The sequence below is a fragment of the Toxorhynchites rutilus genome, chromosome 2 (genome assembly GCF_029784135.1).
Source record: "Toxorhynchites rutilus septentrionalis strain SRP chromosome 2, ASM2978413v1, whole genome shotgun sequence".
Classification (NCBI taxonomy): domain Eukaryota; kingdom Metazoa; phylum Arthropoda; class Insecta; order Diptera; family Culicidae; genus Toxorhynchites; species Toxorhynchites rutilus.
This window is the reverse complement of record NC_073745.1, coordinates 114600894-114624514: the sequence shown is the minus strand read 5'-3', so window position 1 is coordinate 114624514 and position 23621 is coordinate 114600894. Positions and strand designations below refer to the sequence as shown.

Below are 23621 nucleotides of genomic sequence, written 5' to 3'. Positions count from 1 at the left end.
TATTAAATTGAAAGTTTTTTAAGTGCCGGTCTAGAAATTTTTCGTAAAGGAAACTTTCTCGATTGATGATATTCATACTGCCGTTCTACGCATAGTTTTCCCATGTTACTTTTTGGCAATTATCCCTTTTTTCATAAAACGATGTTTCAATGCCTAATCTTCGGGAAAAACACATTATTGTTTGTTCCTACCTTTAAAAAAAAACAGCATCAAGCTCAATTGTCCCATGTTGATATTCTAGGCATAACTGTTCCGTCATGTATTTTTTGTAGATCCATCTATCTTCTTCTATCTATATCTATAAAAATGAATTTCTGTCTGTATGTCTGTCTGCTGTCTGACTCGGAAATTGAAATTGGTGAACCGATCGACATGAAAATTGGTATGTAGGGGTTTTTGGGGCCGGGGAAGGTTCTTATGATAGTTCGAGACCTCTTCCCCCTTACTAAGGGGGGGGGGGTTTGTTGGTGTCTGTCATACAAATCAAGAATTAATCAAGCAAATAAAACCAAATTTGGCATTTCATAAGGCGGTTCAACACTCCTCCCACATTTCTAAGGGGGCTACCATACAAATGAAGCATAAATGTCTGAATAACTCAAGAGCTTATCAAGTAAACAGAATGAAATTTGGCACGTTGAGGTTTTAGGAGACAAGAAACGTTTCTTAAGTGGTTTTACAATCCTGTCATACAAATTGTTGGCTACCTAGCCAATTGTTATAGGGAGCGCCACCCTGGCACTGGGAGGGGCGGAACTGACTCGTCGCCACCACGGGATGTAGTAGCTACTTGGCACTGGGAGGGCTGGAACTGGACACGTCGCCACCACGGATGAAGCAGCTAACCTGGCATTGACACTGGGAGAGCTGGAACTGGAGACGTCGCCACCACGAATGTAGTAGCTAACCTGACACTGGCACTGGCAGTGGGAGGGCTGGAACTGGACACGTCGCCACCCCGGGATGCAGTAGCAAACCTGGCACTGGGAGGGCTGGAACTGGACTCTTCGTCACCATGGAATGGAGTAGTTAAACTGGCACTGGGAAGGCCAAATTTGTACTCGTTCTGGAACTGAGAACTAATTTGCACTGGAAGACTGGAACTGGTATTTTTCTATTCACCTTTCACTTGGAAGGTTTGATCACTAATAACTAAATCCTAGATTGGTTTTCATTTTATACTCTTCGGAAAATTGGGGTTTACCAATCATACTCGCTGTTATATTTGTTTCAACGGTTGCTTGGCATCATTTGTTTGGTCACCATAGGTACAAGTATTACTGATATGTTGTTTTAACGGCGTTGCCTAGCGGTTGTTGTTTGATTGTTATAGAAACATATGAAATATCGAAATTTTGTTGTGACAACGACGTAAGCTGCTGCGATTTTTCGGGCGCGAACACAAATGAAACACAAATTTCGGCATAACTCGAGAACTAATAAAGCAGATGGAGCCAAATTTTCGGAAAACTCTGGAGGGAAATGGGAAAATTCAAAAAATTCAATTCGCATGTGTTCTACAGTTACATATGGACAAGCGTTGTTAGTCCATTTGATGTTTGCGGTAACGAAATTGATCTCCGTTCGAAAGTGGAAATGGATTTTAATGTGATGAAACGCACTCCTATATCTTCTTCTATCAATATAAAAAAATGAATCGCCGAATGTGTTGATCAGAGCAAAACTCGAGAAAGGAATTGTCCGATTCAGGGATGTCTCCATTCTATCACATTTTCTGTATCAAACATTTATTCGATGTAACGGAGAAACATGTTATTTGCAAGTAAGAAAACGTGGATGTGATAACGAAAATAAAATTTTGGGCGGGACGAAGTTTGCCGGGTCAGCTAGTAATAAATAAATCGGTTTAATCGGTTTTATACCACGCTTTCAGTAGGGCTAATGCACTCATCTCAGGTTTGGAAGAACGAACTAATTCTCAAAAAAAAAAAAAAAAGTTTAACAGAACACATGTACACTAGGGTGCCAATGAATGTATGGGAAAATCGACCCAAAAATTTCAAAAAGTTACCCTTAACAAAATGTTTACCACCTCGAAAAAACACCCTATGCCAAAGCGGTCAATGTTTGAGTTTTTTGAAAATCGAAAAATCGCGCAAGGGGTGAGTAAAGGAAATCGGGGTGTTCAAAATTCAAATTCATTTGTTTGGTGTTTTTTTTTTGAATTTTTTTGATGCCAAATGTCTTAAAATTGCACGAAACGTTGAGATCTAATGTCATCTCGAAAAAAAATTGTCAAGAATCGACACTCTGGGGCTTTTTTTTCGGAGTACGAGACGAAACGTATGGTTTTATGTACCAATAAAAATAATTATCTCGATTTTTCATTCGGAACTTGTTGCGAAATGTTGATTTGAATGATAATATACCCTATGCAAAATGTTAGCTCATTCGAACTTTATTTATGAGTGTTGCAGACGTTTAAATTTAAGTTTTTTGAAAACCGAAAAATCACCGGATATCGGGGTGCCAAAAAAAATTTTCAAAAACCCAGATTTCCTTTACTCCTCCCTTGGGTGATTTTTCGATTTTCAAAAAACTCAAACTTTGACAGCTTTGCGACACTCTCCCTTAAGTCGGATTAAGCTAATATTTGGCATAGAGTGTTTTTTCGAGGTGGTGAACATTTTTTATGAGTTATCTTTTTGAAATTAGAGATGACCATTTTCATTGGCGCCCTACTGTACATCTTGTTAGCGAATGCCTAATAACAATGAGATTTATATTCTGCAAAGGTGTTACAGATCACTCTCTTCTTCATAAAACGATGTTCTTATGCATAATCTTTCGGAAAACACCAAACAACTTATTGTTTGTTCCCTTCTTCTTCTTCTTCAATGGCACTAACGTTCCTAGAGGAACTTCGCCGTCTCAACGTAGTATTACTTGCGTCATTTTTTATTAGTACTTAGTTGAGATTTCTATGCCAAATAACACGCCTTGAATGCATTCTGAGTGGCAAGCTCTAGAATACGCGTGATCACAGTGCAAGTCGGAGGAAATTTCTTTGGCGAAAAATTCCCCCGACCAGAACGGGAATCGAACCCGAACACCCGGCATGCTAGTTATGACGCTAACCACTCGGCCACGGGAGCACTTGTTCCCACTATTTATTAAAAAAAAAAATCAATTTCAACTGTCCCATGTTGATATTCTAGGAATAATTGTCCCATCATGAATTTTTAAACTTATAATCATGCTTAATTGATTCAAGTGAGTTACATTTCATTAGACAATAGTTCACTGCTCATAAAAAAAAAAAAACCTAGCGTATAGCGTGAAATGCTTAATGCTTCTGGTTCTGGCATTTCTAGCCTATATGCTAAAAAACATGGTACAACTATGCGTAGAACGGCAGTATAGTCAATCCAAAAGAAGGCTGGCGGTTGGACTTGTGCTCTGGTGGACCACTTGGCTGCAACGGCCTCGTCGGGACCGTATCGGCTATGTGGCGGACATGACTGAGTATTGGCTTGTCTTTTGACATAGCAATTTTTTGAACTTATATCTGTAAATAAAATCAGTTCGTTGTTTGTGTTTGCTAAACTGATTTCAATGTTGACCAAAAAAATCTTTTAGATAACTCGTCTTGCTCAAACCTCTGTAGGTGAAGGAGGCGGACCCATCATCATCATTATCATCCAGGAACCAGCATCACGGCAGAAAACATAGTTGACGGCATCTTCATAGGCGACGGGGTCTTCGTAGCCTAATTGGTTGCGTGTCCGCTGCTAAGCGAACAATCATGAGCTTATAACCAAGGGCCGTCAACTGACCAACTTTGTGTGTTATTCTAGCTACTAAGTCCATGCATCAATCATCATGTGATGGTTGGTTGGGATCGACAGCCTCTCACTCCACATACGATCGATCTGCTGCATCGGTAATTGGTGCAACAATGGAAACCTCATATCAACAGTCCCGCTGTCCCAACTGTGAACATTCGAACAATAGAAATATTCTTACGCCGAAAAAAACGACGTGTGAATCGATAGAATAGGAATACTCTAACGCCTAAAACGGCTAATGTGTAATAGATAAATATGTGTATCGATGAGATAGGAAAACTCTTACACCTAAAAGGCTACTGTATAATATACAACATGAGAAAAATGTGCACGATAAATTCGGCTCAGTTACAGCTGAATTGCTAGATGGGCCTAATAATAAAAATAAACAGATGGGGGGGGGGAAATAGTCGACGGCAGAATTATAAAAAATTCAAATATAATTATTTCCATCGAACTCCTAAGTGGATTGACTGGCTGTTTTGTGCTTTTAGTTGCATGTCGAAACGTGTTGCTGTTAGAAATCATGTCATGCAAAAACTTAGAGCATCTGATGAGAGGAGGGGAATGATTTCAGAAGTGGATAATTGAGACGCAAATATGCTTTATTCGCACTGAAATGCATATAAACCATCGAAAAAAACTAAATGGACGATAACTTCGTCAAATATGCTTCTTTTCATACACCGCACAAAAAAAATCGCACAAAGAAAACCGCACAAGAACAGAAAATCGCACAAAAAAACCGCACAAAAACAGGTTTTACTGTATATTGTACAGGGTTTTCCATTTCGGGCTTCCGAAAGTATACAGCCATGCGCTGACAACCGTTTGACATAGCTGTCAACCAAAGCGTCATATCGTTAGTTGAATGTCTGCCATTTTACAATATGGATCGTTTTAGCATCGCACAACATGTTAATTTTGTTAAATTATACTATAAAAATGATGAAATACTGGTAAATGTTTTTCGAGCATTACGGACGGATTTTGGTCGTCATGGACGGCCTACAGAGCACACAATCACTAATGTAGTGCGTAAATTCGAACAAACTGGATCCGTAGCGGATATTGTGAAACCTGTGCATCATCGTAATGTGCGTTCGGCCGAAAATATTGCTGCTGTTGCTGCAAGTGTGGAGGATGACCCGAATGTTTCGATTCCACGGCGTGCTCAGCAATTGGGCTTGTCAAACACATAATTGTGGCGAATTTTGCATTTGAACTTGCACCTACATCCATATAAAGTCCAACTGGTACAAAAATTAGAGCGTGGTGACCAATGCGTCGGGCATACGTCGATTGGGTGAACGTCATCGGGCCGTATTTCTTTGAAAATGAGGACGGCGTGACGGTAACTGTGAATGGTGAGCGCTATGGCCGCATGTTAACTGATTTTTTTGTCACAAATTGAATATATGGATATGGATGACATGTGGTTTCAGCAGGACGGCGCCACGTGCCACACAACACGACCGAACATGGCCATATTGCGAACGAAATTTGAGGGACGCATAATTTCGCGTTTTGGTGATGCCAATTGGCCGTCCAGATCATGCGATTTGAACCCGCTAAACTTTTTTTTTGTGGGGTTATGCGAAAGACCGTGTCTATGCCAACTCTTCGCAAACTCTTGAACATTTGAAAGACAACATTCGTGAAGTTATGACCGAGATACCGCCTCATATGTGCCGAAAAGTCATCGAAAATTACCTGTTCCGGATCAAGATGTGCGAGGAAGCCCTAGGTCGACATTTGAATGATGTTGTATTTCACACATAATGGCATAAACCAAACTTTAATTTGAAATAAAAGTTTCATCCAAATTCGAATTCTAAGTGTGTTTTATTTCAATTTACTTTCGGAATTTAAAGTTGGAAATTTTAATTATATTTTTATTGATTCGTCTATTCATAAAAATGTACAGTGTTTTCGTTTGACACATTATCACACCAGCAGCTACAGAGTAAGAAGAGTTTAGCTTTTTTTTCCAAAATATATTTTTTTATCAAGGCTCATATGGCGTTAGCCTGACGGGGCCGGGAGTTCAATATTTTGACAGTTTTTCTTATTATCTATGTTAGTAATATGTAACCGATTACTCGCGGTCGGCTCGAGGTTAGTATTACAAGTGTTCTCGTAATTGGGATGTTGCTGTCTCCAATGCTCTGTACGTGTCCCCGACACGGGATACTTCCTATTGGGATGCAGCTGACCATTAATCAGCAACGCCCCCTAGTCTGTACCCCATATCTAGCGTGGTGCGTCTTCTCGACTCGAGGAATCCAAGATAGATTGGTCACTAGCCGGCGCAATCATCAGCTCGTGTCATGAGCGGTACAACCTTTGACTCTTGTTGAATCATCAGTGGACTGCACAACCTTTGGCCCGTGTATCTGTAAAGAGTGTGTGTATGTATTGCCGCGACTAAGTAAATGTTTATAGATCGGATAGGAGGGATATGAAACAGGGACACAACGAAGGCAACATCATTAAACGTTGACATCGGCGTTTCTGAGGAACAGGTATAGATGAAGCAGAAGATCAGGATCACGGCTACCAAAGATATCCCGGACGGGGATATCCGATTGTCTGCCTTTTGCTCTCAGTGCTTTAGAGAGCTGAGAGCGAGAGTTAAATATTTTCTAGGGTTTTCTTTTTAAAAATAAAAGTTCGACTGCACTTGTCGGTGATGAAGTTAAGACTATTTTATTTCATCTCTCCAGGCTATATGTAAACTAACTGATGACAGTCCCGCGGTGGTTGTCCACTCAGCAGAAATGATGTTTGTTTATCTGCGGCGGCTCATATCGCTTCTCATGCGATACGCGATTATGCTGACGATGGGCTGGTTGTGTCTAGGGTTCAATCGTTAACTCGAGCATGCAACCGGATACACGATCAGACAATATGCTCTATGTCGTGGTAGCCATCGTCACAATCACAAAGATTGTTTGCTGCGAGCCAAATGCGATAGAGATGCGCGTTTAGGTTGTAGTGATTGAACATAAGCCGAGATATCACGCGAATGAAATCACGACCTACATTCAATCCCTTGAACCATGCACTCGTCGAGACCTTAGGGATAATCGTGTGTAACCAACGAATTTGCCTTTCAAAAAGTGTACCTTCTAAAGCGCCCACCTTAGCTAGCGAGTCCGCTTTCTCATTCCCCGGAATCGAGCAATGAGAGGGAACCCATGCTAAGGTAATTTTGAATAATTTTTCGACCAAAACACTCAATAGATGTCTTATTCTTGTTAGGAAATAAGATGAGCGTTTATCAACTCTCATTGAGCAGATTGCCTCTATTGAGCTGAGACTGTCTGAAAAAACAAAATAATGGTCGATGGGCAGTGTTTCAATGATCCATGCATGCTAGAGTTTTGCTTTGTTTTAATTAATTTTCAATTTTGGGGATGACGATTTAGTTAAGTTCGAACCTACATTGTCAAGGAAACCTTCATTCCATAGTAGATAATAGTGCGTATTCGTTTTTGTGGAAAAAATTCGATCAGTTGCAAAATTGCTTTTGGGGCAAAAGTGCACAGTGGTTGTAGGGCAAAAGTTCGCACCAGCGTTTTTCTCTAAAAAAAAAGAAATGTTTTCAACCAAATTTTTAATGGAACCCACAAGAAAGAAACTAATTTGAAGAAATGCTCGAATTGGTACGACATAGGCTTCGGGAGGGAGTCTCGAAGCGTCGGATTGCGGCACACCTCGGTATTTCTGAATCAGCTCTGAGGAAGAGGCTCATATAAGTAAGTGTTTTATGATTTGAATCTTCTTTTATTGACATTTCTACTTCTGATGGGATGTGCCAGCGAGCACCTAGGGTGGTTCAGATATGTATTTACGAGCGAGAAGTCTGAGGATCTGGCGAACCACTGCAGAGCACTGGACAAAGCTTTCTATGGTATGATTCTCAAAGACTTACGGCGCTGGCGTTTGATTTTGCGGAAGCCAATATCCTCCAGCACGAACTCAACCAAGTTGCAAAACTGGCAGGAAGCGATTGGGCTTCTAGCTTCATGAGGAAACATCATCTGTCTCTTCGAACCCTACAACAGCGTAAAGCAAAGCGTCGGAATCCTCAGAACCGAAATCCAAAAAAATCTGTTTCAAATATTGGACATTTTCAGATACTATATGTTGTTAGTCTCTTCCCTCCCAAAAATTCTCACGTAGTATATGGATGGCCCATTATCGTATTTCTAAGTACCGAGAATTAATCAGCACATAACAAAATCATGTTCGACCGTAACACCCACCATTCTCCGCCAAATGCAAATGCTATGGACAAACCTGACAGCTAATGAGAGTAGCCAATATGTCAATATGTCTGATACTTGTAACACGCTTTGAAAAAATTAAAAAAAAACTCTCTGGAAGCTATTCTCGATGTTATTTGCAATATATATTCTGTGAGGTTTTTTTCTGATTAGCTGAAGGCTATAGCTGTGAATCGGATGCATTCAGTTGAGTGTCCAGTCGAGCTTCAAACAAAGATTTACGGTGAGTAATAAGATTCGTCGTGAGTAGCCTGAATTCGTTATCCAAGCTTTGTCTATTATTTACTTCAACAAATTGAGGAAAATAGCGCATATAATGAATAAGGTTTGCTAGCTTGACAAAATGTTGAGGGTTTATCAAGGCCGCAGTTTTGATACCCGGATCGTTGAGTTCAAAACGCTTTGAAATCTGTTGCACGAGTTCAATATAAAAGTCCCGACAGATCGATTTAAAGGTCAGCTTCCTAGCTGCATCCAATCCTTTTTCAGCTTCTTATGTATCGATTATAACGTAAACATCCTCAGGCTTCTTCAGAAAATCTTCAAAATCAAAATCTTTCACATCAATGTGCGAATCGTGGCACTAGGCTCTTCAAACATTTACCCAACATGATCAACAATAACATTCTTGTCTCATTATAAATTTAGCAAAATTGAGACCTTTCTGATTGAAAAGTGTGAATGACATTATTTATGAGCGGTAGAACAAAGTTTAGGAACAGCATAATCGGTTTAGTCATAGGAAATGAGTCAATATACGATTGGCGAATTTACTAAGGTCATACTTAACTTGAAACGAAAAAAATTGTCTAGGCTTATCAAATCGCTCAAGATTTCGCTTAACAAATGCCTCAAAAGAAAGCCATCTCATTGCGCTACGTTCGACATTTTTAAAAATCAAGGTATCTATGTGTGCACTGTAATTAAATTTATATTTAAAATTTAGTTTTGAAAAAAAATTGTAAATTTTGTATCTTTGCTAAAAATCTGTAATTCTGTATATACAAATTCTGTATCAGATATTTGTCGAAAAATCTGTAAAATACAGAATATTATGTGTATGTGGCAACCCTGGTTGTGTTCATTGATGATTTTTGTTTCGAAGATATGTTTATTTCTTCCGAAAATTCACAACCATATTTTGTTTCATGAATTTTTTCTCAGCCTCGTAGTCACTGAGAGAAATATTTTATCATTCCCGGGCGGTATCATTAAAAATTTGGATTTTGGAGAGTCTCAAAAAATATTTCCAACACATTTGTTATCCAGTATCTAAAGTACAACATGTTTACAATTGACTTGTGGTTTATTAATCTACGAGCTTAAGTACTCGTTACCTCGATTCTAAGTCAAGATATATCAATTTTTTCCGGGAGTTCAAATCACCCACATCTCCTATACAATCAAACCAGTGTGTTTCTTAACCTAACAATACCCCAATGAACTATTGAAAGTCGTTTTCCTGGATCAAAATAGTTCATGGTAGGTTACCGATGAACACAATTGAGTTGAGAACAATTTATCATATGGTTTCTTATAATGATCGACAGTGCTCCATCCAGCAGAGCATTATGTTACACAATATCTACAAAAGTGCGAACGAACTCGTCGAGAACATATGGGTTTTACTAATATGCCAAATCATTCACTACAGAAAAAAAAACTAGTACTCGACCGGGTATTGATTGAAGTTCAAGGCCAAATGTTCTTTAGACTCAAAGAACTGACTGAAGTAAGCTTAGAAGGTTATGTGGCTGCTTTTTCCGTCCACGTGAATGTAGATCGCGGTGCCTCGACTCAACATTTGAAAAAAGTATATCTGACTGCAGAACAAGTTCTAGTTGTTCTTATTAAGAAAAGCATATGTGATTGATATTTCCATTCGGTATATTTGTAAGCTATTAATTCTGAGAACTCCATTGAACTTCAGGTGCAAAAGTAATTAAGGCACACGATCTTGAAATGATCCACTCTCAATAAACTGAATAACGATTCATCGCATTCGCCGAGTATTGTTGACTATTAATAAATCACATCATATCGGGCCAATCATTTTCAAGAGAATTATGTGGTTCAGCATTCGAGAGAGAACTCGAGCTGTCGAAAATGATTAATGAAGAGACCCTTCATCAACTGTGCAGTGCTTTCTGCGCTCGACTTCTGGGTAGTTTATTAGCATTTCAGATTGCACCTTGTATTTTTTCATCAGAAATGGCAAATATGTGGGTGATAGTGTGGGTGCTAATGTCTTCCTCAGTGCATATTAGGAATTTTGTTGTTTGCCCCATTCTTTTATCCAAGAATTGCTCACCGACTACAAACAGGCCATCGATTAAATTTGAATGCGTTCGTCAATTAAATCCTATTATGTCCGTGCCGAAATTTAATCAGCATTCCGAACGCTGCCTTACTGAGTCACAGCGCAAACATATCGCGCAGCGTACCATTCCTAACAAAGCCACCGAGATAATATGATTTGCCGGCATGCAAATTAGAACCAATATTTAGCGCTCAATCAATCAACGCGATCCGGGACACGACTCGACCCCAAACTAGCAAGGGTGATAGCTCATCAATTACCTGTAAACGGTCCAGAACGGGGTTCTGAAATAACAATCGACTATCCTTATCATTGGCGGCGGGATGTTTCGTCAATCGATTGAAGCTCCCCCCCAAACACAATCGGATTTGTAGCATCCGATTTCCGCGCCGTTTTGTAGAACATAACAGCTTTTTGTTACGTTTAATCGGATTGATCGTGTCGGAATAAAATTATTTTGCTGCAAATTGGAGCAATTAGTTGGCAGCGGAAGCTAATTGTTAGATGTGAGAGTGGCATTCGAAAAGGACAATCATTGCACTGATGGCAGGATTGAGTTATCACAACACGAATTGGTCACGCAGTTTGATTGGATATATCTAGTTGTTTGCCCCATTCGTGCTTAACCGGAGGCAATCGAACGGAACCGTTCGATCTAACTTCCGACTTGATCTCTTCCGATACGGTTCCGGTCACGAAAAACTAGAATATTAAATAATAATTCCTTTTTTCTCGTATGACTCAAACTAAAGAACAGTTACCTTCATCATTTTTTTGACTGAAAATTCCAATGCAAATGAGTACAGTTTCATTCCGTCGTGGTCTCGTGGACAATAAAAACGAGAATTTGTTCGTAGAAAATGTCTCTAATGTTGAATACCCCCTCATAATGAATAGTCTCAGTTGAAATTGTTCATATGACAATCGACAGAAACATTATGGTTAGCTGCCATCGTACAAGAAAGTACAAATTCCAATATAATCGATAACGGACTGGGAAGCGCATTTGTAAATTCGGTTCATCGCTTGATCGAAATCTCAAAAAAATGGAGGAGCGTGATCATTGTAAAAACTGGAAGAACATAACATCGCAAATTCCGACCGGTAAAATTGAAAAACAAAACGAACAGAAAACAGGTCGCAATTGTAACCCTACACACCATCCCCCGCAATCTGCGTATTACTATAAACCCAAACGCAAAGTGTCGATTGTTGTACTCGACTATCGGGTGCCCTAATTGAGCATAATCCGGCGGAAAACCCCAAACGACTTTTCCATTTCAATCATTGTCGCTCCTGATCACACGAAAAGCAACAACAACAAAAACAGCAACAACCACGAACGCCGGTAATCCGTCGATATTGATTACCCCTGGGGCGGTCTCGATTCTCGATAGTAAAAACAAGAAAGAATAAAAAAAAATAAAACGTTTACATAACTCTTTTTTTAAGTCGCAAATCCATTTTCTGATTTCAGACAAGTTTGAAATTGCATCAGATTTGTTATTGTTAATTTCCCTTGGGTTCCGCACTCTATCCCGTTACGTCAGCCACGCGCGCCAGATATTGGTATATCGGTTGACGCAGTGAATCTCGCCGCCGCGGATAAATCAATCCCTGTAATACCTTTGGTTGATTTTGTTTGTTGCTACTCCAGGAACTCTCCTACATTTGCAGTGGGAAGTGCTCCAAACACTGCAACTCGTCCTTACGCCCAACAGGGCCTTGGTTAAAGTATGCCGCAGAGAGGAATTGTGAAGCAGAACAGGTTGTGCTAATAACCTTCCTATACTCGCGTATAGGTCTGACTGATGGAGTATTAATGAGGTAGCTGAATTAGAAGTCTATTGAAACTGAATGAAGTTAAAGAAAAAAAAATTGTTGAAATTTTTTTACTCAATCATATCTTTTTCTTTTAATTAATACCAATAACGCCTAAAAATACACAATAGCAATATCACAGAGACGCGCACAGTCTAGAGTACACAAATTACGATTTTTCGCGCTAGCATGGGAGTGTTAAAGGAGTCTCGATCAGTCCCAATACCATTCCCCAATAACTTGATTTAAATCGAAACAAAGAAACAGCTGTAGTTTACGTTTATAGTAGATTTGGGCGGTTAAGCGGTTTTTATAAGGGTATCAACCCTTTTTTTGAAATCAGCTAACGATCAATTGAATCGATCAACGTGGAAGATAATGTTGCCTACTTCTAGGCTATTTAGGGAGCTTTTCGAAACAAGTGCGGGTTGGCTCACAACTGATAACGGTGATCGTACATTATAGCTGTCAGCTTTTGCTATCGGTTTGGCTTTAGGTTGTATGCTATAAAATTCAAGACTTTCAGCGAAAAGCTCTATCCGGATAGAAACAAATTAATTCATAACTTCATCAACTGTAAACGAATGATAACGTTTAGCGAATAGGGGAATTAATGGTAAAATGGTCAGTGGGGGTAAAGTGGTCGATTAGACGAAAAAATACTCCCACGCATTTGTTCGAATTACCGAATGTTCCGAACTCTGTTAGTCCTAAACTAGCTCTACTTCAAAAAGTACGCTACGTAGTACGATTCTATTGCTTCCATTCGAAAGATGAGAGAATTTAGTATAGGCTATTGTTGAGAAACATCTAAATTAGTGGATTAACAAAAACATTTCGGAAGTGAAAAACATAAAAAAAGTTGTTTACAAGGTATTGGGCCCTATTACAGAAATCGAGGTGATAAGAATTTTGCTCGTTAGCTCTGTTTTACTATTGTAGAAATCGAGCAATTCGATAGCAACGAGCGAGTGATAGCTATCGATGCAAGTGTCAGAACTTTTCGAGTTGTTTGGTTCGCTTGTTGCATATCTTCAGAGAATTATTTTGTTTTGGTTTGCGTCCTTGATATTTTCCTTTGGGAAACATTTCAGAAACGTTTGAATATATGCAATTTTCAACACATGTTCGTTTGTTTTGATCAGTATTTGTTTTACGGTGCTGCCAGAATAATCTATACAAGGTAAGTGTTCAATCCAGCATTATTTATATTAATCATGTTATAATTTAGAATGCAGAACTTACTTCCAGAGCATAATTCAGTGGCTGAAATTGAGTGGACAGACAAATCACCAATCGTTGAACCAATGAAAGCGAATTTAAACATTGCTCGAGGTATTTGTGGAGGCAGTTCAAATAGAATCCCGGTTAAGGAAAATTGGAAGGAATTCATTTAGGAGCCTCATGCACTGAGACCATCAATGTATCTTGGTTCAGAATGGCAGAAAGTAAGTGTTTCTTCTACGATCCATATAACTTCATAAGTAAATTTTATCATATTCTTTGAATTACTATCAACCGAATTTCCTACCTAATAATTGCTTATTCCTGCTAGCGTACATTAGTATGTGTTACTTTTGTCAGCAATTTAATTTTTTTTGGCTATACTATACCAAACCTTCTATACCATTTGCTAAAGCTGAAATGTCTTGCAAAACAATAATGTTTTTTTTTAAATTACAGATTTGGATTGAAAAGACGTAATCCTACGTCAAAAGCTAAAAAAGGTAAAGAAAACACTAGCACACAACAAGCGAGAATTTAGGGCCAAAGGTGGTGGCCCAATGCAATAAAGCTATTGACGCCGCTGCAACAAGAAATCGACGCTAAAAGAGAATCACATGCAACAAAAAATATTTTTTCAAGAAAAGTGGGATTCATGCGTGACTCCTTACGAATTCCATAGATTGCAGTTTTCTCCAAAATATAACCATATTAACACTTTTGGAAATATAGATATTTATAATTTTTATAGCAGATGTCTCAAAAACATATTTGACATTCTTTCTATAGTGCTTTTTGAAACATTTCAAAATCGTATCAAAATATTTTAGCACGGCCACTGACATTCGAGCAGAGTAACTTATCGAGCTGTTTTCCTCGATTTCTATAATTCCAGATTTTACTCGGTGTGATAGTGATAGTGATTGTATCGAATCCTCGATTCGATTTCTATAATAGGGCCCATTATTATCAATTTCATCCCAAAAATCCCTGTAAACTTCTTTGTTTCTATCAACCAAATTAACGCTCTCTCTCTAACCGCCTTACAATTTGTCTTCTGACTCTTAACTTCTTTATTAATTTCGGTTCTATATCGTTATAAACAATTACTGGTGAGACTTCATTCAATTCTTTCAAAAATCACTTTTACTCCACTGCACAATGGTCCAGAAGATGCATTTAAGCATAATTAGCATTTAGAACTCGACGGTTATTCTATAGACAAAAACTATCTTCGACAAAATTATTACATATGATAGAGCGCTCGTTTTCATGTTATCAAAAATAGGGTGACCAAAATTGTCGATGATATAAAAAATCTAAGTTTCTTATCTTTATAAATAGAGGTGAACATAGTTCGACAATGTTGTAGTCCCAGTTAATTGAGACATCTTTGTAGAATAAAGTTTTTTTCTATCTCTTGAAATAATCGATATAGCGTCTTTATTCTAAGTTGCGTTAGAGTCACCATGAAAAAAACAGTTTTTATACTCTAACTTTTATATGTAAAATTCTATATCCAAACTGTCTTCGGAAGACTTTTAGAGCTTACTAATACAAATATTTTGCGAGAACTTGTCAATATCTCAACTTCACTCAAAGTTATTGAGATTTCTTCCTAAAAAATACACTCTCTGCAATTGCTTGTCATTCTTTCTGGGGCAAACATAAACAAAGTTTATTGACGGCATTCGAAAGAACATAGTTCGCTCTACATGATGTGTGATTTTGAAAACTATGATATTTTTCGTGTTTGAGTAAATTAAAATTGAAATCATGAGTTTTTGGGTAAAAAAACATCAATAACTTTGAGTAGGATTAAGATATTGGGCCTGATCACGAACGTCACTTCACGGTGAAATCGAAGTGAATTGTATACAACGTTATTAAGGCTGCCACTGTGTGTAGAATCCGGAAGAGTTCATCCGTCGTGACAACTTTGATGAACTCGGTGTTATTATGAATATCACGATACTGTCACGTCACGGGGAAAAACAAGTATATTTGTCACTTGTGTTTTAGATGGTGAAAGCTAGTTACGCGGAATGGAGTAAGTTTAATTTCGGATTTATTTAGCTTTTGACGTAGGATTACGTCTTTCGGGGTATACATATTGGGGTACAAACTGAAAATCGAAAATCGAGCACATCGTAAAAATTGTCCAATTTCAAACGCTTATTGCTCAGTCATTTCATGATGGATTGAGGAAATTTTTGCGTCAATCGATTTCGGTACTCCATAACAATTTTTTATATTGAATAAAATAATATATGTCATGAAACTAAGCATCGAACAATTGAAAAATCTCAACCTCTATCCTAACTGAAATACCCACTTCTGATTGGCCAAATTGACGACACATGCGGCGGTTCCCTAACAGAGACATCGAGACCAAGCTGCCTGGGGGAAATTGACATTACAAATACATGAAAGTAGGGGGAGCTTTTGCTCCCAACGAAATGTGTTCCCTAACATAGACATCGAAACCAAGGTGCTCGGGGGGAAATCGACATTGCAAATATATGCAAGTCGGGGGCATTTTTATATTGCAAGTAAGGTGAGTGATACGATTAATTCTAGCAAATTAAATTTAAATTTGGAACATTAATGGTGGTTGCTTCGTGAAATTTCATATAAATGACCGACCGTGTATTGTGAAAAATTTAGCACAAGTGTAAGTGTAAAATTGTATATGGTAACAGTTGTGTTAAAAATGACTTGATATATGAAACGGTTTATTTCAATTTTCATAAAGAAAAACCAAGGTGTGTCGCTCGAGAACGGGTCGTTCGGTTCAAGTTGTCTGTTTTGTTGTGTTCATTTTCTTCCAAGGAAAGTTCATAGGGCGAGAAATGCTGGAAATGTGAAGAAATATTCGAAAAACTGATTTCTCATATGCTCTACATATAGTATTCGTTGTTGTTAGTACAATTAAGTACAATTACAATTAAAAGTAAAAATTATAAAAGAAAATTACCTTCTTCAATTCAAATATGTTTTCCACTATATTAAAGTAACATGTTTTTACTGATGAGAAAAATTGATAATTGTGTTCGGTATTGATAATTATCATGTATAACATTGATGAGTTTTTTTTATTTATTTCATCCATACATAACACGGGAGGCATCTCGTCCAGGGTCACAGAGAGCGGTTTTCATCATATCTCATCCCACTTCGGCATATTCTTTCTGATACGCGCCATCTAACGACTAATTACTATTCTTCTGTCATCATCACTCGGTTGTAAACACTGGTGAAGTGAACAAACATGCCCAACAACCAAACAAAACGTCCCTTTTCGGGGCCACCAAATCATTATCAAAGAGTTTAATTCTTCAAACATATACTATATCAACAGGAAGTCTAACGGAATCCTACGTCAACTATACGGTCGTGTCTCAGACACAACCCTCCTGTAACTTTTTTGTTTACATTTTGAATCTTGTCTTGCTTTTTAAGAAAGAAAAGATAAAAAAACAGGAATTTACTCGCTTGGTGAAATTTTTAGAGAAAGAGAAAGAGAGTTTCTACAGCCGGCTGAACAGCGTGATTGAGAAGATTCCGAAAGAAGATATCCAACTCCATCTAGGTGACTTCAACGCGAAGATTGGCTCCGACAACGAGGACCTCGAGCGCGTCATGGGACGCCACGGTTTAGGACAGATGAGCGAAAATGGAGAGCTGTTTGCTGAGTTTTGTGGCAACAATAACATGGTCATTGGTGGATCACTCGTCCCTCACCGACCAGCGCATAAGGTCACCTGGGTTTCCCGGGATGGCCGAACAGAAAATCAAATTGACCACATCTGTATCAGCCGAAAGTGGAGAAGGAGCCTCCTTGATGTCCGCAACAAGCGCAGCGCTGACATTGCATCTGATCATGACCTCGTCATCGGTGAGATACGCTTGCGAGTCGCACGCGTCCAACGACGCGAGGAGAAAATCGGATGTCGCTACGACATCCGCCGGTTGGAGAACCCAGAGGTGAAAAGGGCCTTCGTCGAACAGCTTGAAGCCCGAGCCTCTGAATTACCACCCGGTGGAACAGTTGAAGAACAATGGACAGGCATCAAGAACACCTTCACCACGACAAGTGATGAAACTCTCGGTAAGCTGCGTAGCGGGAGGAGAGAATGGATGACGGATGAAACCTGGAGGATCGTCGATGAGCGGAGAAAGGCAAAAGCCGACATTGGGCAGGCACGCACTAGATCGGCTAAAGCAGCTGCCCGCCAGCGTTACGCTGATCTATAGAAGACAGTCAAACGATCTTATAGTCGGGACAAGAGAGACTGGACCAACTCCTTAGCCGAAGAGGGAGAAATAGCCGTTGCCAATGGAGATATCCGACTATTGTACGATATTTTTCGCCGCCTTAGTGATGTCAGGACAAATACCAGAATGCCGCTGAAAGATCGAGCAGGTCAATTAATGACAGAGCGTACAGATCAGCTCAAGCGTTGGACTGAGCACTTCGGCGAACTCTTCCGAGTTCCAAGCGAGGATGACCAACAAAACCCGCAGCGTACGGTACCTACAGTGCGGCGCATTAACCGCGTCAACTCCGCGGTGCCGTCATTAGCTGAAATAGAAGCGGCAATTAAAAGCATGAAATCCAATAAAGCGCCAGGCACACCAACACATTTGGCCTTCCATTTTTGTTTATATAGATAGAAGATATAGGAACGCGTTATTCCGTCTGAAAATCCTTTTTCACTTTCGAACAAAAATCAATTTCGTTAGCCCCAACATCAAATGGACTAACAACGCTTAGCTAATTGTAGAACATATGGGAATTGAATTTTCCGATTTTTCTCTCCACTATATTGATCTACGGGAAGAGACGAATACAACGAAACCCATTAAATTTTAAAAGTTTGACATTTAGTGGTGCCATGTCGGAATCACCAAAAGAAAGATACCAATTTAAAAAAAAATCAGTTCCAATATTTTACTTCGTTATCATTTAGTAATATGAAAATGTGATTTAACACGAAAAACTGCACTACACTACAAAAGATCGAACTAATGTTCGCAATGGTTCAAGACTCCTACCGAAGAACAAGAATATGAACAATTATACATACAACGTTTTATTCTAGGACTAACCGTTCTTGGGATATAACCAATTTCATAAAATGAAAATCAAGTTTGTGTAATTTCTATGTGATGTCGGAACTTCAGTCGTGATGACCAGCAGAAATATGCATTTTATACTATTTCACAAAAATGAGTTCAAAGTTGAAATTTTTAGGTGATTTTTGAAATGCTGTAACTTTGTGAAAAATCAACGCATGGGATCATTTCGAAGATTAAACTTTCAAGTTTTTAGCATAAGGCTGATTTGGCGTGGAATTGCTTCATACTAACACACATTCTATACAATCTACAATCGTTAGTCAGAATCAACCGTTGGTTCCATTTCTTATTAAGAATAGAGTAGCATATACCCATTTTAGGATTGGGCGATCTTTATAAAAAGATCGATTTTGTCGAATCGATTCTCCAAACGGCGTAGGGATCGATCCACTGAATAAAACGGTACCGAAGAATCGATCTTTGAAAAATCAAAAGATGTTTTTCCAATTTATCTGCTTATTCTATAGGAGTGTCGTGTTTTCTGTGACGTCATGGAATCGTTTTATTAAGCATTACTTAAACATTACTGTAAATTCAATAACTGTCCATAACTCAGCTGATAACGATTCCATAAAAGCCAGTCGTGTCATACGTTTGTCATTCAGACGAAGCCGTTTCTTGATTTTGGCGTCAGTTCTTTAGAATAACCTTTCGCCTGGAATTGATGTCAACATCTACTTCAGTGATCCTATGAGCCATTGGTGACAGTAAATCTCCTCAGTTGCTGCCACTAGTTCTGTCTCGATCAGCATTTGTACAGAATTAAATCGTAGAAGATGCGATTCAAATGTTGACATTATGTTTAAAAAAATTGGTAGATGGTCATTAGTGAGAATAAAATCGATTTATACTGAAAAACAGATCTACAAAAAAAATTTCTAAGATCGAAAAAATCGAAAATCGAAAGAATCGATTTTCTCGATTTTTTCAAGTCAAAAAGATCGATCCAAAAAATCGGAAATTGAAATGGAAAAGATTGATCTTCGAAAAATCGATCCGAGATCGTCCAATCCTAACCCATTCACACACCCATTAACTTTGCGTTGCTTTGAATGGCGTTAACGTTCCCTGTGGAACTTTTGCCGTCTCAACGTATGCATCAACTAGCGTCATTTATTAATACTTAGTTGAGATTTCTTAAGCCAAATAACACGCCTTGAATGTATTCCGAGGGGTAAGCTTTAGAATACGCGTGACCACAGTGCAAGTCGAAGGAAACTTCTCTGACGAAAAATACCACCGGCAAGAACGGGAAATCGAACCCGAACACCCGGCATGATAATGTGAGACGCTAACCACTCGGCCACGGGTGGACTGCCATTAACTTTGCTATTTTGCTTTAATCCGGTGAAGAAAACATCCGGGAATCAGAGCGAGGTTAGTCAAACATTTATTTTCTCCATCGCTGCCTTCTCGGCTTTCCTGCATTCTCACTGCTCACATGAATTCCTAATAATATTAACGAACAAACGACTCTTCCCTATGGTGTTTCAGGAACACAGATTTCCGGCCAGATAGCCCCAGGAGGAATGAACTTGTCCTCCGAGTCCGACTCTTTTTTTTCTTCGTCTCGACATTTTTCTTTTTGTCCAATAAATGCGGAATTTCATTTCGATCCTATCCCACCAATTTTTGCTAGTTTTGTCCCATCATACTATGTCGGGAGGGTTTGAAAAGGAGGTGATTAAAATGATTTTCACCCCTAGTCAAAAGTCAAGAACCTTCGTTGAATTAAGTTCCATGAGGAGTCGTCTGGTGGAATCGGCGCGTGACTCCCTCGTTGACATCACACTGAAGAGGCCCCCAGCTCCGACCGACCGACTTCTGGAATGTTCCACCGCAATTCATCGCAATCGGTCGTTCGTCTTCATGCACAATGTCTCGGCAATGTCAGCGAATCCAAGCCACAGATAGGAATCTCGATTTGCTTAGCTTCCCACCGCACAAGGGTGCATTCTGTGAGAGTGAACTAATTTGAAGATTCCATTTAGTGTCTGAATGAGTGGATGCGATCGTTGATCCAATCGAGCCAGCTTCTTGTCATGAGAAGAGGCGTAATTTAGATTTACGTACTGAGAAACCATTAAAGTGTGCGAGCTCGTGCGGTGAATTTGTTGCAATCTGGGGGGATTTTAGAGCGTGATTTTCATGTGGAAGATAATTTTCTCGCAGGACAGTGTGTCTCAATTTTGTTTAATATTTTGCATTTAAGAACTGTAAGAGGGCTTCCACACGCCTACAGCCGAAACCAGATCAAGGGTTTTGTATATTGACATAATATGAGATTTGAGACGGGCCGTTCGATAGAGTCACGGATTCCTGTGAGTACAGGTCGGACTCGATTATCCGGAGTATTGATTTTTTTTTTCACTCCGGATAATCGAATCCTCCGGATAATCGAGTTAAAACATTTTTTTATATGTTTTTTTGCATGTATTTTTCGTTTTTTGAAAATAAAAGAGGAATTTGATTTTTGATTCATCCCCTTGAAGTCAGAAAACACATTTCTCAAATGAAAAAAAATAAATTTATCCAAATTCTCTCAGGAGGTGATAGACGATCATATTTGATAAAAAAACCTCCTACGCATATGTTCGAATTTCAACAATGACAGAGTTACAGAACTTTTTTTTTGTTTCGGACTCTGTTGCTTCAAACTGGCTCTACATTAAAAAGTACGCTACGGAAGATGATTATGATGCTTTTATTTAAAAGATGAGAAAATTTAGTACAGTATATAGTAGTGGAACCACTACATTAGAGAATTTTAATACCATTTTGGAAGTGAAACACTTAAAAGTTTATAATTGTTAATGTGTTATTATTAATTTTATCCTAAAAATTTATATTCAACTAGATTGTTTCTATCAATTAAAATGAAGTTCTTTAACCGCTCCATAATGTGTTCTTTGACGCACAACTTCTATCTTTCTTAATTCGGCTGCAATATCGATATAAACAATTCCTGGTGAAAATTCAAGCAAAATCTTCAAAAATCACGATTTTTACCCCACTGTACATGTAATAGCCACTTTAACTTCACCTTAACGTTGAAAGGTTACTTCTTCATGAAATAAGCCATATTAGAAATATAAAAAAAAAAAAATTTTCCAAACTGAATATAATCGACTCCAAAATTGTATATAATCGAATCACATATAATCGAGTCTGTATATAATCGAGTCCGACCTGTACTGTATTCTATTAGTCAAATCATTTCATTTGATACCAAGATTGAGGAGATTGCAAAAAAATACATAGTCGACCATTTTGTGGCGGCGACCTTTTCGAATTTATATTGTTCATAGGGTAGTGTATTCTCCAAATCAAGCCATTCAGCCATTTTTTTGCGGTGGCCAAATTGAATTTTTCAAGATCATGGAATACGCAGTTTTATAATGACAGTAGAATTAAATGTATGATCCAAATTTCAGATCAATCATTCAACAGGAACGGGGTCAATTTTCTATTAATGTGGGACAACCCAACAAACATTCAAACATACATAGAAACAGGTCAAGCTGAATGAAACCATTCAAAAAGTAATTAGTTGTTGGAGGACTGTGGCCATATTGAAATTGGAAATTTTATTTTTTTGCTATGTTCTACTAGTCGAGAACTTTGTTTTGATACATTTTTGGGCATTTTTCATAAATAACTGTGTTCTATTAGCTAAGCCTTTTCATTTGATACCCATTTTGTAGTGGCCGCCATCTTAGATTTGCAGTTTTTCATAAATAACTGTATTCTACTAGTCAATCCCTTTCTTTTGATACCCATATTAGCTATTCAATATAGAATTATTATACAAATTATTCAAAATTTCTGAAAATCAAAAATAAAATACTCCGGATAATCGAGTCCGACCTGTAGTTGTGTTAAAAATGACTTGATATATAAAACGGTTTATTTCAATTTTCATAAATAAAATAAATAAAAAAAATTAAAATAAAATAAAAAATCAAGGTGTGTTCCCGCTCGAGAACGGGTCGTTCGGTTTAAGCTGTCTGTTTTGTTTTGTTTATTTTCACCCAAGGAAAGTTGATAGGCGAGAAAAGTTGGAAATGTGAAGAAATATTCGAAAAAGTGATTATTTAAAAAAATATAAAAGAAAATTACCTTTTCCATTTCAAATATGTTTTCTCTATATTAAAGTAATATGTTTTTACTGATGGGAAAAATTGATAATTTTATTCGGTATTGATAATTCTCTTATATAGCATTGATGAGTTTTTTCTATAATTCATCCATACATAAAACAGGAGGCATCTCGTCTAGTGTTACACCACACATTATGTAGAGTGAAATATGCTCTTTCGAATGCCGTCAAAAAACTTTGTTTATGTTCGCCCCAGAAAGAATGACAAACAATTGAAGAGAGCGTATTTTTTTGGGAAGAAATATCAATAACTTTGAGTAAAGTTGAGACATTGACAAGTTCTGCATCGCAAAATATTTGTATTAGTAAGCTCTAAAAGTCTTTCGAAGACAGTTTGGATATAGAATTTGACATATAAAGCAAAAGTTAGAGCAAAAAAAAACCGTTTTTTTCATGGTGACCCTAACGTAACGTAGAAAAAAGGTGCTATATCGGTTATTTCAAGAGATATAATAAAACTTTATTCTACAAAGATGTCTCAAATAACTAGGACTACAATATTGTAGAACTATATTTACCTCTATCTATAAAGATAAGAAAGTTAGATTTTTTATTTCATCGACAATTTTGGTCACCCTATTTTTGATAACATAGAAATGAGCGCTCTGTCATGTGTAACAACTTTGTCGAAGACATTTTTTGTCTAGAGAATAACTGTCGAGCTCTAAATGCTAATTTCCAATTAATTACATCTCCTGAACCATTGTGCACTGGTGGGGTGAACAAACAATACCTAACTACCAAACAAAACAGCCCTTTTCGGGGCCACGAAATCATTATCAGAGCGTAATTCTTCAAACATATCCAAAATCAACGGAATCCTACGTCAACTATGCGGTCGTGTCTCAGACACA

General features: G+C 38.1%; 2 protein-coding genes across 5 annotated transcripts in view; one reads left to right on the top strand and one right to left on the bottom strand.

Moving 5' to 3' along the window:
• Positions 1-23621, bottom strand: part of LOC129771066 (Ig-like and fibronectin type-III domain-containing protein 1) — a 436355-nt gene that overhangs the window by 163731 nt on the left and 249003 nt on the right. The window lies entirely within an intron of this gene.
• LOC129766061 (craniofacial development protein 2-like) lies at positions 307-17723 on the top strand. Its single transcript, XM_055766516.1, has 2 exons — positions 307-382; positions 16978-17723. Exons 1-2 carry the CDS (start codon positions 307-309, stop codon positions 17721-17723), a joined length of 822 nt encoding a protein of 273 aa, XP_055622491.1.

Bases quoted from the DNA above. Each gene is read 5' to 3' on its own strand.
- LOC129766061 (XM_055766516.1), top strand. From the start codon at position 307: ATGAATTTCTGTCTGTATGTCTGTCTGCTGTCTGACTCGGAAATTGAA. The intron at 383-16,977 runs GTATGTAGGGGT...TGAAATTTTTAG, and splicing joins ACCGATCGACATGAAAATTG to AGAAAGAGAAAGAGAGTTTC.